Below are 12,522 nucleotides of genomic sequence, written 5' to 3'. Positions count from 1 at the left end.
TCCTTTCTATGTTTTCCATCCTTCCTAAATTCCACCCAACCAAACACAATGTAAGATAGGTATTAGAATGGATTGGGTATGGTCATACTTATTCTTTAATATGTAAAAAGATAATGTAGTGTGTTGGAATTGAAAGATTTATAACTTGAATTTTACACCACATCCTTATAATTTTTTTTTAATAAAACACTAAAATATATAAACAATGCTTTTTTTTTTCTTTTTTTTTTGAGAAACAAATATATAAACAATGTTATGTTTGTTGGTCTTGTCAAATATTAGTACTTTTATTTTAGCGTATAGTTAAACTAAAGATGAAGTTCTACCTAACAAGGGGAGGGAGAAAGGAGAGGTTCATGCTTGTATATCTTTCGCGTGCTATTTACATTTGTATTTTTTTTTTTGTTCTTTTGCTAAATTCAGTTTAACATAATTTATTTAGCAAAAATATAAATAAAGTTAGTTGCAATACTAGTCTTTTCGGTTGGAACTTTGCCATCTTCTCCATCCCTCTATATTTTTAAGAATGGAAGGCATTAGCATATATAGTAAACTCTAAAATCTACCCACAATTGTTTTGGGATAACAATTAAAGGTTTAAATGAGAACTTTTTGTGTAAAACTTCAGTCATCACAAAAGTTGAGAAGCCAAGAATCTTATAATTCAACTAAATTAGCATCTAAGATTTAAATAATATTATTAACCCCAGCCCCACACAAATAATTTTGTACACTCAAGTTTTAACCAATGAACATTATTGGGTTTTAGGATTAATAGAACTAACTCATAATAAGTCATATCAACTATTTTTTTTCCTCTCCTTCCTTTCATCATCAATTTCTCCTATTCAATTCTATAGCTCCCAAATCTCGATAGAAACTTTGCAAACAAAAAGTCTATCTGACTTAAAATTCAAAGAAAAAAGTCAGAATATTTGTTGTACTTCCAAGTGATCTGACATCAAATTCAGCGAAGTCAAAGAAGACATTCCTTTAAAATTAGAAGTAAAAGTGTAAAAACAAAAAAACAAAGACGGTGCATGAGTGAATGCCCTCGAGATCCTTAACTCCAATAAGTCAGCTGAAGCTTGTGGACTCGGAAATTTTCCCTCCTCATAATCACACAGAAAGAGAGAGAAAGGTACAACCCAACTAACAAGAAAGTTGACTGTCTAAAAATATAAATAATAATAATAATAATAATAAAAATATCCAATCATGAGAGACACGCTTTGGTTGCAGGGCAATCTTGTGATGGTTTTGGTTGAGGATGTTGCTGTAAAAAACTAAAAACTGCCTGTCCCCAAATGAAACATTCTACTGGCCCGTATTTACTTTCTCATCTTTCTATTTTTATTTTAAGCAAATTACAGTTAACAAAATATTTTACATATATCATGCACTATATATTTCCTTTGCTCGATTCTCAGCCAGGAGTTTGATCAATCTCTCTCTCCAACAAAGCCCAAAGGTTATATGTGATAAGGGTTTTGTAAAGTTTTCATCTTTTTAAATTTCTTTTTTTTCCTCTTTGAGGATTCTGGAATTGGATATTGGGTCTGTTGGTATATTGTTTCTTTTTTTGAGTGAGAATTTGGAAGTGGGTGTTGGGGAATTTTTATGTTTTCAGAATTTGAAAGTGGGTAGTGGAGATTTTGATTCTTTTAGGATTATGTAGAAGTGGGTATCAGAGATTAGGATTCTTTGGAGGATATTCATTTGTGACTCAGACCATTTGGGGTGAAAGAATATAGGACTTTCTTTGTTTTTGTTTTTGTTTTTGGGTAGATTAATTTAACAATACAGAGTAATATAGGATTTTGTTGGGTTTCGTTGAAGTTTACGAGGACCTGATAACTAATCTATAAACAATCACATCTTGGTCATTTTTTTCTAATGGTAGTTTCAGAGTGGGTTGTTTTTTATTTGCACAAAATTCTCTGTTTCTCTCTCCCCCTGAACACCTAAGTTTAGTGGGATACTGACCGTTACAACCAACTTTTTTCTGAATGTGTTTTGAGAGACTTAGTTCCGGGTTGTTATTAGTTTGGTAGGCCTAAGTGGTTCTATAGAGAGAGATTAAGAATTTGCCTTTTTTTTTTTTTTTTTTCACTTTTCCTTCAAATTCTGTGTGTAAGTAAGTTTTCGGAGAACTGTCCTTTGTATTGTTCCATTTGTAAAAAGTAAGGAACATGTTGTGCTAGGAAGCAAGTTTGTTTGTTTGATTCAATAATCTTTGAGGGAGGGTCATGAGGCTTCTTAGCATTGTGGGGAATTCATTCGGATGCTCAGCATCTGGGGAGCGCTTAGTTTCGGCTGCAAGAGATGGGGACCTTCAAGAAGCCAAGGCACTGTTGGATTATAATCCCCGGCTTGCGAGGTATTCGACTTTTGGTGTTCGGAATTCCCCCCTCCATTACTCTGCAGCTCAGGGCCACCATGAGGTATACCATAACTATAATTCTAAAGTGTTTGAAGTTTAACTCATTTTTTGAATTTTACATATGTTTAATCTGATGGTACCAATTGTGTTTTTCCATGCTTTAGATAGTCTCTCTATTGCTTGAGTCTGGAGTTGATATCAATCTCAGGAATTATCGTGGTCAGGTAATACCAATCCTAAAGTCTGAATCTTTGATTGATTCATTTTTGGTCTGAACATAGACAGTCATTTCGGTTTCCCGATCATTTCAACACTTAGATTAAGGATTATGTGGCCTTTTGTTTTTATTTGAGGACTTGCATTATTTGGATATTAAAAATTAGATTGTGGTTCTTCATACTTGTGAACAGACTGCTTTGATGCAAGCCTGTCAGTATGGTCATTGGGAAGTCGTGCAGACTCTGGTTGTTTTTGGAGCCAATGTAGGACTCTTCTCCTAGCTTTTCCTATATCTTGTTAACTTCATTAGTCTAGAAGATTATGGAATAAGATAATAACAAATTTGTGGGGAATTAGGTTCACAGAGTTGATTATCTGAATGGGGGTACTGCCCTACACTTGGCTGCTTTGAATGGTCATACTCGGTGCATTCGTCTCCTCCTTGCAGATTACATCCCTAGCATCCCCAATATCTGGAATCTATTAAGAAACAGATCAGGCAATGAAGAATCAATCTCAGAATTTGATGAGAGGTACCTTCATCCCAAATTCCTCTAGCAATTTTAATTTCTCATACCAGTATGCCGCTTTGATTTATTTTATTGTTCCACTGGTGGCACCAGTGCTCTCTGTCAGGCAATTAATAAGCCTGCTGATGGAGGAATCACTGCTCTCCACATGGCATCACTGAATGGGCATGTTGAGAGTGTGCAATTGCTTTTGGACTTGGGAGCTTCTGTTTCTGTGCTGACTGTGGAGGATGGAAGCACAATTGATCTAATAGGTAACTCCCTTTAGTTTATGCCTTTTTGGTTGATAATCATTGTTGATGTCAACTACTTGCTTCTTCAGATGTGGACTTGTTTCTAATTGGATAGTAATTGTCTAATATGTTTTTGTATTCAACTCCTGTTTTGTGTTGCTGTTTGTGGTGTTGGCCATAGGCCCCATCCATCCCACCCCCTCCCCACTAATGGTGGTCTACTTTTCTTCTTCATTTTCATGGTCCAAATGGTTATCACCCAATTCTTCTAACTTAGATACCTGATTTATATAATAATATCAGTTCCTGCTGCTTACAATTTTCCTGCTTCCTCTCCCTTCCCTCTTTTAATAATATAGGCTTTAAGCTGAAGAATTATTCTTTGTTCAATACTTCAATTTCTACCAGATTTCAATTCATTTCAATCAAAATGCATACAATATTATTGTTGACTCCATCATTACCATGAGATTGATAGGACTTCTGGGATCATAAGATTTTGAATCATTTTAATTGACTAATTTTTTTATTGTGGAAAGTTTTAGGTGCATTTCATGCAAATTTTGTTGTGATTTTTCTTAAAAGCATTTTACTGATGATAGATGCATGTGTCATAATAGTTCCATGAATTAGATTACATTGTGAAAGAAATTCAAGCTGGATTTAAATTTTTAAATAAGCTTTTTTATATTACCTTTTGGCTATGGTGCAGAGTGCAACAGCACAATTATTGTATTGCAATATCTAATCTCTAAGTAGATGTGGTCAAAAAGTGTATGTTTATTGTCACATTGCAGGTGCTGGGAGCACAGCTCTTCATTATGCTGCATGTGGTGGAAATGCACAATGTTGTCAAGTATGTTCTTAATAAAAACACACTCAAGTTGAATATGACATTGACATTTATGGTGAAGTGATGAGCTCTAGCTCAAATTGCACCTTCTTCTAGAGAGAGAGGTTGCGGGTTCAAGACCACTGGTTATGTGGTGTAACTTACCAATCAAAAGATTTATGCTGAAATTTTCTTATATATATACTTTTTTTTTCTGGTTCAGATCTTAATGGCCAGGGGTGCCAGTTTGACTGCTGAAAATGCAAATGGGTATGCATTTTAAGTTCTTGTTACTACTAATGTCTTATGATTTATTGTAGTTTCAACTATAAATTTTTCTGTTTTTTATGGCTGTAAGCTTTCTCTGTGTTATTAACAAAAATACCCACTCATTTGAAATTCATTAAATAAGAGCCTGTTTAGCTGTCCTGTAAAAGAGCGGATGCCTTATTGGTAGTTTGGAAACCATGTGAGACACAAATCCATCATCGTGAATAGGACAATTTAATAATTGATAGCTATTATCATAATGAAAAACAAGTACATATCTTATAGACTTATAAAATATTTTACCATTTTGTTATGTTGATGATCAGATGATTCCAACCTTTTTAGTTTCATTTAGATGAAGGATTAGTGCATTAGGTGCTACCCAAAATATTAATCTGGGTTATTAAACCTCATGGTATGACCACAGGCTATGATTTTCCTCTTTTTGATTTCTGGTTACCTTGGATACATGTCCTTGTCTATGATTGTATGTATTGATTGGTAGGTATATCATTGGGATTTTGGTATGTTGAGGGTGACATTTATGTCCTTTTGCAAATTCTTGATTTGTTAAAGATGTGTTTACACAGCTTCGATAGTGAGTTTTATTTGTTCAGGTAACTGTACTATCACTAACGTGAATATTAATTTGGGCATTACCACTACAAATAGTGAAAATGGTCATACCCCATTTTGTATGTCTGTAAGATGATTTTGGACATGAAAAATGTCTCAGTAATATGCTGCCATTGATGTAGAATATGCCAATTGGTTTGGCCGATAAGCTCTCTTAATGTTGTGCTAGACACCTATGATCAAAGCCTGCATTCACGTAGGATGTCGGGAATTTGAGGGAAAAGGGAGAGAGCTCTCCATTTGTAGCTGGTCATTTCCATTTGATCAAATGACTACGTATTTGTTTGTATAAAAGAAGATAGTGCAATTACCTGAATTATGCTATATTTCCTATAAAGATGGACTGAAGTTTTACTAGATGCATTTGGCTGGTTAGAATTCAGGTTAATTTGGTGTCTAATTAAATTAATGTCTCCATTCCGCATGTGTTGTTGAGATTGAATATGCTTGTCCTTTAAAATTGAATCTCCAAACCTTTGTCTTCCAATAATATTTGCATTCATTTAATTCTTACTGGTGACAACAATTAAGATTTAAGTGTCATATAATCGGATTTGTTGGATCTGGATTCTGGTAACAGAGAACCTCTAACTGCATAGGGATAAGGATCAAATTAAATACAGATAGTTGTTAGTCTACAAATTCCATAGTGGGTCTCTAAACTTTTGGTGTTAAAATGTCCATGGGTGACATATTGATTGTTTACAATTTTCAATCTGTCCATTTTAAGGGCTCAATCTATACCTTCATTTGTAATGAAAGAAACTAGTGCAACATAAAATGGGATGCCCAGATTCCCTTTGTCCTTTGCTGCATTGTGGAAACTCGGTGAAGGACAGCCCTATCTATTCTTTACTTTTAAGAACTATTTCTGTTATTTTCTCTTCATGGTCTTAGAATTATTTTACTTACTCCTGTTTTGGTTTCTGGTCAAAGATGGAGTCCCTTGATGGTTGCTCGTTCATGGCATAGAACTTGGCTCGAGGAAATTCTTAGCATAGAGCTAGGAGGGCAGCCACAAATACTTCCTTCACCATATCTCTCTCTTCCCCTTATGAGCATTGTTAAAATTGCTAGGTGAGTAAAGATTATACTGTCCTCTTTGCTAGTTTATGTTGCACAGCAACAAATGTTACTGTGCCTTGAATTTTGAATTTTAGTTGCAAGTTGGCAGTGCTCTAGCTCTAGAGAATGTATTAAATATGCTGATATTGACAAAAACTACCATGCCCCAAATTCTACTCTACATGCCTTTTCTTAAAACATTTAAAGTGTCTGCATCATCCTTATTCCCTTGGCTGCAAGCAGAATTTCTTTCTTTCTTCTTTTGTTCTCTTTTTAAACTTATTTTTCCAAAAGAAAGAATTCTCTTCTCAAATTAATTAAATGTTTCAATTGAAATTCAAAGAAAATGTTTCCCAGTATTAATTCTTTAATTTGTAACCTAAAGTTCTTCCTTCTCATGTTGGTTCCTATTCTTTCCAGTTTTATTTCATTTGGATCTTGGAGCCATAATGACCTCCTTCAACAAATCGATTAGATCTGGCTTTCTATCCTAAAATAAGACTAAAATTCTACTTCTGTTTGATATTAGTTTTCCTTTATTTCATATAAATAGGCTTTTGTCCGCTTCTTCAAGCCACCTGCTTGGCTGCTTTAAATAGATATGGCCCTGAAAGCCACTTTACCTTTTGTGAAAATCATTGGCATGAATGTGGTTAAAGCGAAATCTACTATTTCATTGACATCCTATGATATTGGCATAGTCAAGTTATTAACAAATAGCCCTGCTTATTGTGGCAGTCAAGACGAACCATCAAATTTCAAAAACTTTCTTATGTTTTTATTTTGTATACTCTTTTTTCATTTGAATTTTGGGAAATACACTTGTCACCAAGTCAGGATGTGTAGAAGGATAGTATCCTGTCAAATAAGTTTAAAATTTTCCCCATTTCTTTTGGTTACTGTTTGCAGAGAATGTGGATGGAGGACTAGTGAATCTTTACCCACATGTCAAGATCCATGCGTTGTCTGTCTGGAAAGAAAGTGCACTGTAGCTGCAGAAGGTAGATAACCTTTGAAATCTAGTTAAATTTCCTAGATTTTTATTATTATTATTTTTTTATTTTTTTATTTTGTTAATATATCAAACTACTAGATATATGGAATCATGGGAAAAGGTTAAGAACAAGATCTTTTCGAAAAAAATGGGAAAAGTTTGTTTTCTTTGTTTGGTTGCCAAGAAGACAGAAGATATAACAGTGGAGAATAAACTCAGAATCTTTCACCAATTTCTTTTCTAATGTTACCGCATGCACATAAGTGGGTCGAGCTACCCGGTGGTGGTATATAGAGGTGAAATAAACAAGTGATGGCATACGGTGTAGCAGATGATGGTGCTATGGTGATTGTGAATTCAGGCAGTGAGGTGTAGTTCATTAGGGTGGAAGTGGTTGCATTTTATGGTAGGAGCAGGGTTGATAACGGTCAGATAGTGAGTATAGTTCTGATAAGGTATCATCTGTTGTGGTGGTATTAACTATTGAGTGTCACTATGTTGGAGATCTTAATGAAAACCATAGATCGGGCTAGTCAAAATCACATTTAGCAGCCAGAGGAGAAAAAGAATGAGGATTAAGTATGTGAGATTATAGGGCCTCTAGCATGTGATAATCAATCATAAAAAACCCTGAAATTTTGAAGTCATAAAATAAGTATTTGAACTTTTTTTATGAATTGTGGAAAAGGAGTCAAGGATGCTTTTAAAGAAAAATTGGGGGTAAGGTTGGCTACCAATCACCTTTCTAAGACCCCTCAAAAGCAGAAGCTTTTGCATCAGTTATGACATGGATTACATGTTTTTATGTCCATATGATTTTTAATACTTTTTGAATTATCCACATATATCACAAATCAGTCCTCAGCCAATTTGTGAATTAGGCAACATGTATCACACCCTTCTTTTCTTTCATGCAATGTTTTTCTTACATCATTTATCCTTCTCTAGATCATTTTTAACCCTCTTTCTTCCCCATTTATGCTTTTTCAATGATCCAATGTTTTGTTTGTACATAAATTTTGTGTGACTAATGGCACCATATTAAGTATTATTTGTTTAACGTCTCTACTTTTGTGCTACTATACTATCTGCTCCTGTCATGTACTTATCCATTAAACACCAACACGATAACATGTCTCTCGGTTCAGGTTGTGATCATGAGTTCTGCACACGATGTGCCTTGTACCTTTGTTCTACAAACTGCACCTCAATTATTGCCAAAGGTCCACCCGGCTCAATTGCATGTCCTCTCTGCCGGCATGGCATTGTTTTGTTTGTCAAGCTTCCTGGAACAAGAACGGTTAGAAAGGATTTTTCTAGAACAAGTTTGTCCCTACCATTTTGCACATGTTCGAGTGAGGAACTAGAATCCTCTTCATTAGCAACCCCATTTTGCAAGCCTGATCTCCGTTGCTCCCGAATTTTCCCTCTAGGATCTTCTTTCCGTTCCCTCAGCTTCCAAAGGTTCCCATCGATGAAAATCAACTCTAGCCTTTGCATGGGAGCTCCAGAAATTCGTCATTCTTTAGTTCCTTGCAATGTAAACCGAAACTTGCGGAACCAATTGACTAGGTGCTCAAGATCAGGTCTTAGGCGATCAGCTTCTGAGGGCAGAAGGTCATGGCTCTCTGCTTTAAATCATTATGTAACAACTGGTAGTGGGTGCTGAAATTTTTTGATTTCATTGTATTTCTCTTTTTTGCCTTACAAAGTTTTTTTTTTTTTTTTTCCCTCTTTCTTTTCGTCCATAACAAAAGACGAGGGTTCTCATTTGATAATGATTATTGGGCTTGTACTTGTACATATTAATAAACATTAGCTACCAGCTACGGAACAAATGTCGACTCTTTGTATGATAGTTTTTAAACATTCATTATGTTTCAAATTCATGTAGAACATATTCTTTCCATGTCTAGTTGCCAGGATAATGGAATATAAAAAAGAAACTGCGAATCTTAGAAACTGTTTGGTGCAGGAATTTTGTCCTGTTATTGCCAAATTAGACTATTATTGTAGAGATTCATTGAACTATCGAGCACATTCTTTTTATTTGCAAATTTACACACATGCGTAATGGGTTTTGTACCTGCAACCTTACCCTCCGCCTTTTTTATAGGGGGAAGAGGTGCCATTTGAGTTAGAGCTAATTAGCTCAAGCATTCTTTTTATGCCACCAAAGCATCAAAGTGAATTTAGTTCTGGTTTTGCAACAAATTGCCACCAAAATGTTAGTTGATTGTATTATTTGAAGAAAACATTTCACTATGCTAGAATGTGATGCTCCACTATCACTTCCTCACATGTGAGGAACTTGTACAAAATCCGAGTGAGTTTCACTGATGTTCTGTTAGGGTTGCACTACTCTTCTGCCTGAGATATGCACTCTGTCTCTTTCTATGGACTGCATAGCACATACGAAGTGCAGGTACACCTCATGAAATTTCTTACTTTATTTAGAATACATACAATTATTTTTTGAGAAACTAATTAGAGTATGTCCTTTATAACTGTATGTGGGTGGTCACAACTGTTTATTCTCATGCTGTTGTAAATGACTTTGACTTTACTACAGTGAATGCACATGCTGCCTAGCGGGCTGTCACAGATTGAAAGTACTGCATTCTCTTGAATTTTCTTATGGCTTCCTGTGGATGCATTTAAGAATTTATTTTCTAAGAAACCATTATAGGGTACTCCCTAAGTTGCCCTTTCAATTTTACTAATCCTCATACATGCACCATTATGTAAGAATCTTCTCAATCTTGCCCTTTTAATTCCAGATGCAGTTTTTGTAGTGCATGATCTTTTACACTATACTTGATTGTTTTTGAGAGAAACACTATGTTTGATTGTAGTTGGGGGAGGAAGAAAAAACAAAGTGGGAAAAGAAAAATGCTTTCCTCTTGTCTGTTTGGAAGTAGGGAGGGAAAAAAGAAAAGAAAAGAACATATTTGATATTTCTTTTGTTTGGTTTCCAAAGGGAAGAGAAATTGAAGGGAAAATATGTATTTTTACTTTAATGCCCCAATGAAGTAAAGAGAGTGAAAACTCGGGGGGAAAAAGGAAATTTCATAGTTTGTTAATGGTGGAGCTTGGACATCTGGAACTTTTTTCCTTGCATTTCTCTCCATTTATGCTCAGTTTGGAATGATGATAAATGGTGGGCTCTGACATATTTGTTTTCTCTCAATTTTTAGTTCTTTTACCTTCTCTTATGAGATGGTCTCATGAAAAATCTCAATTACAATATGTGGGATTTGTAAATATTGTAAGAAAGATGTCTTATATAACCATCTTACAAGATAATTTTCCCAACCAAAGAGAAGAAGTTGTATTTTCAACTTTCCCTTTTCTCGTTTTTCCTTGGTCATGTGTTGCAAGTCTTAAGTTTGCTTTTTTAAGATAGGTTCTAAACTTTATTGAACAATTTACTTTGTTTGGTACTAGAATTGAAGGTCATCTTTCTGCCAAAAACAAAAGGGGGAAAAATCGAAGGTCATCAGTTGTGTTTAAAGGTATCTTGCATCCTCCAAGACAGCACCAGCTTCATAATAATGCATAATTTTTTTTTTTTGGTAGAAAAAGGAAATTCATAGAAAGTTAAAGAACAGCCAAAGTCTCGGGACAATGCCTTTTTAAGTACATCCCCATCAAATTTGAATCATAGATAAGCCCACACGTGAGATTATCACACAAACAGTAATCTATATTTTCTTGAGATCTCATCCTAGCTAAAGCCATCAGCATATCTATTAGCTTCGCAAATGCAGTGGCTAAATCGAACCTAGGAAAGTTGAGAAACCAACTACCTTCATAATGAATCATTTTTACAAAGTTAAACCATGGTAGTACGTCTCAAATAAGGGATGACCATAGAAGTTACGGCAACGGTAAAAGACGAATGTTGAAATATATTATTCTTGTTATGATGCACTAAAAATTTTATGACTATATCTTTTATCACTCTATTTTCTACAACTATTCTACGTGGTTGATTGTGAATGATAGAGAAAAAATGGTAGATTTATATGAAAGTGACAAGCAAACAGTCACAACTTGTCACGTATAATAGTTGTAGTAAAGGTTGTGATTTTAAAATAACTTTGTGATGCACAACATACCACAAAGTAGGTTCTTCCCAAGAAGCTTTTCAATGAGCAATGCAACATACAAAAAAAAAAAAAAAAAAAAAAAAAAAAAAAATCACAACAATTTAGTTGGTTTTCATCTGAGTCCACTACTTACATTATTTTTTAAGCTACTACTCATATTGACGGAGGTAAAAAATTTTGTCAAAATTTTAGTGTCATACATAACATAATCAATCATTTCATTTCTACACATGTTCACGACTTTCTCCTACCATAAAAAAATAATTCACATCTTTAAGCTGGATGCCACAAATCATCTGTGCTAGTCTGGTTATAGACCTTGTGACTTGTGTGGCATATGTATGTGTTTGGTGACACTGATTCTAATGACATAGTGTTGTCTATATATTTTTTTAATAAGTAAGGAATATGGTAAACAAAAAAAAAAAGGGGGGAGAGTCGGAGAGACCAAAACCTTATCTTGGACTTGGGAAGAGATGTTTATGAGCTCATCCCAAGAGCTTCCCAACTAGCAAGATTATGGGGCAAAAAAAATTAAATTCCCTGTTTACAAAACAAAAATCCCAACAAGCAAGGGAATTTAAAGCAATAAAAAACAAAAGGATTAAAAGGGAAAGAAACTCTAGAGTAAGTGTAGAAGATTGTTGGGAAACTTCTATCACTCTTTGCTAGTCCCCTTCAAGTAGAACAAGACCGTGGAAGGAGGACAACATGAGTGCCAAAAACGCGGCGTCAGCTTCACCAAGAAGGGGATCCAGAGGGGGCAGCAACCGAGTAGTCTAATAGCAATATCAAAGTTTGAAATTTGATGTCCTATTTAGGGGTTTGAATCAAACCCACCAATGAAATTGACCCAATCCAACCAAATGCCTCAAGTAATTAGTTTTCGTGGGTTTGGTAGGTTTGAAATTTTTACTTTCAACCTCAGGTTGAGTTTACTTTAGGTTGACAAATTTTTCAACTCATCTAACCTACCCAACATGTATATAAGTTTATTTTAATACTCTTATTTTATTTTTTTAGTTTGTTGATTTTGGTATTTTGAGAATTAATCATGATGAACTAACTAGATTGTATATTTTTACTATATCCTTCGTATAAAGGTTGGAGGGAGTGACTTATGCAAAATTTCAAAAATATCAAAGTTCAATAGCTATGTCATCAATCAAATGTTTAAATTCCAAGTTTTTGTGGTATAAAATTATGTATAAAAAATAAATTTATTGATCGAATAATAAATAATATTGA

At 34.5% G+C, this 12,522-nt stretch overlaps 1 protein-coding gene across 2 annotated transcripts; it reads left to right on the top strand.

The window, feature by feature from the left end:
- Window positions 1-1,226: 1,226 nt before the first annotated feature.
- Window positions 1,227-9,077, top strand: LOC115977347 (probable E3 ubiquitin-protein ligase XBOS32). Of its 2 annotated transcripts, none has more exons than XM_031099166.1 (10): window positions 1,227-2,444; window positions 2,548-2,607; window positions 2,794-2,865; window positions 2,960-3,135; window positions 3,226-3,386; window positions 4,163-4,221; window positions 4,421-4,467; window positions 6,040-6,180; window positions 7,078-7,169; window positions 8,311-9,077. In XM_031099166.1, exons 1-10 carry the CDS (start codon window positions 2,250-2,252, stop codon window positions 8,829-8,831), a joined length of 1,524 nt encoding a protein of 507 aa, XP_030955026.1. In that variant the 5' UTR covers window positions 1,227-2,249; the 3' UTR covers window positions 8,832-9,077. The 2 variants fall into 2 exon arrangements, with proteins under 2 accessions (XP_030955026.1, XP_030955027.1); XM_031099167.1 differs by having other exon boundaries at window positions 2,354-2,444; window positions 2,552-2,607.
- The last annotated feature ends 3,445 nt before the right edge of the window (window positions 9,078-12,522 follow it).

The sequence above is a fragment of the Quercus lobata genome, chromosome 2 (assembly GCF_001633185.2).
Source record: "Quercus lobata isolate SW786 chromosome 2, ValleyOak3.0 Primary Assembly, whole genome shotgun sequence".
In the NCBI taxonomy this organism is placed as follows: domain Eukaryota; kingdom Viridiplantae; phylum Streptophyta; class Magnoliopsida; order Fagales; family Fagaceae; genus Quercus; species Quercus lobata.
The sequence above is the reverse complement of the archived record's forward strand: the minus strand, read 5'-3'. Positions and strand labels throughout refer to the sequence as shown.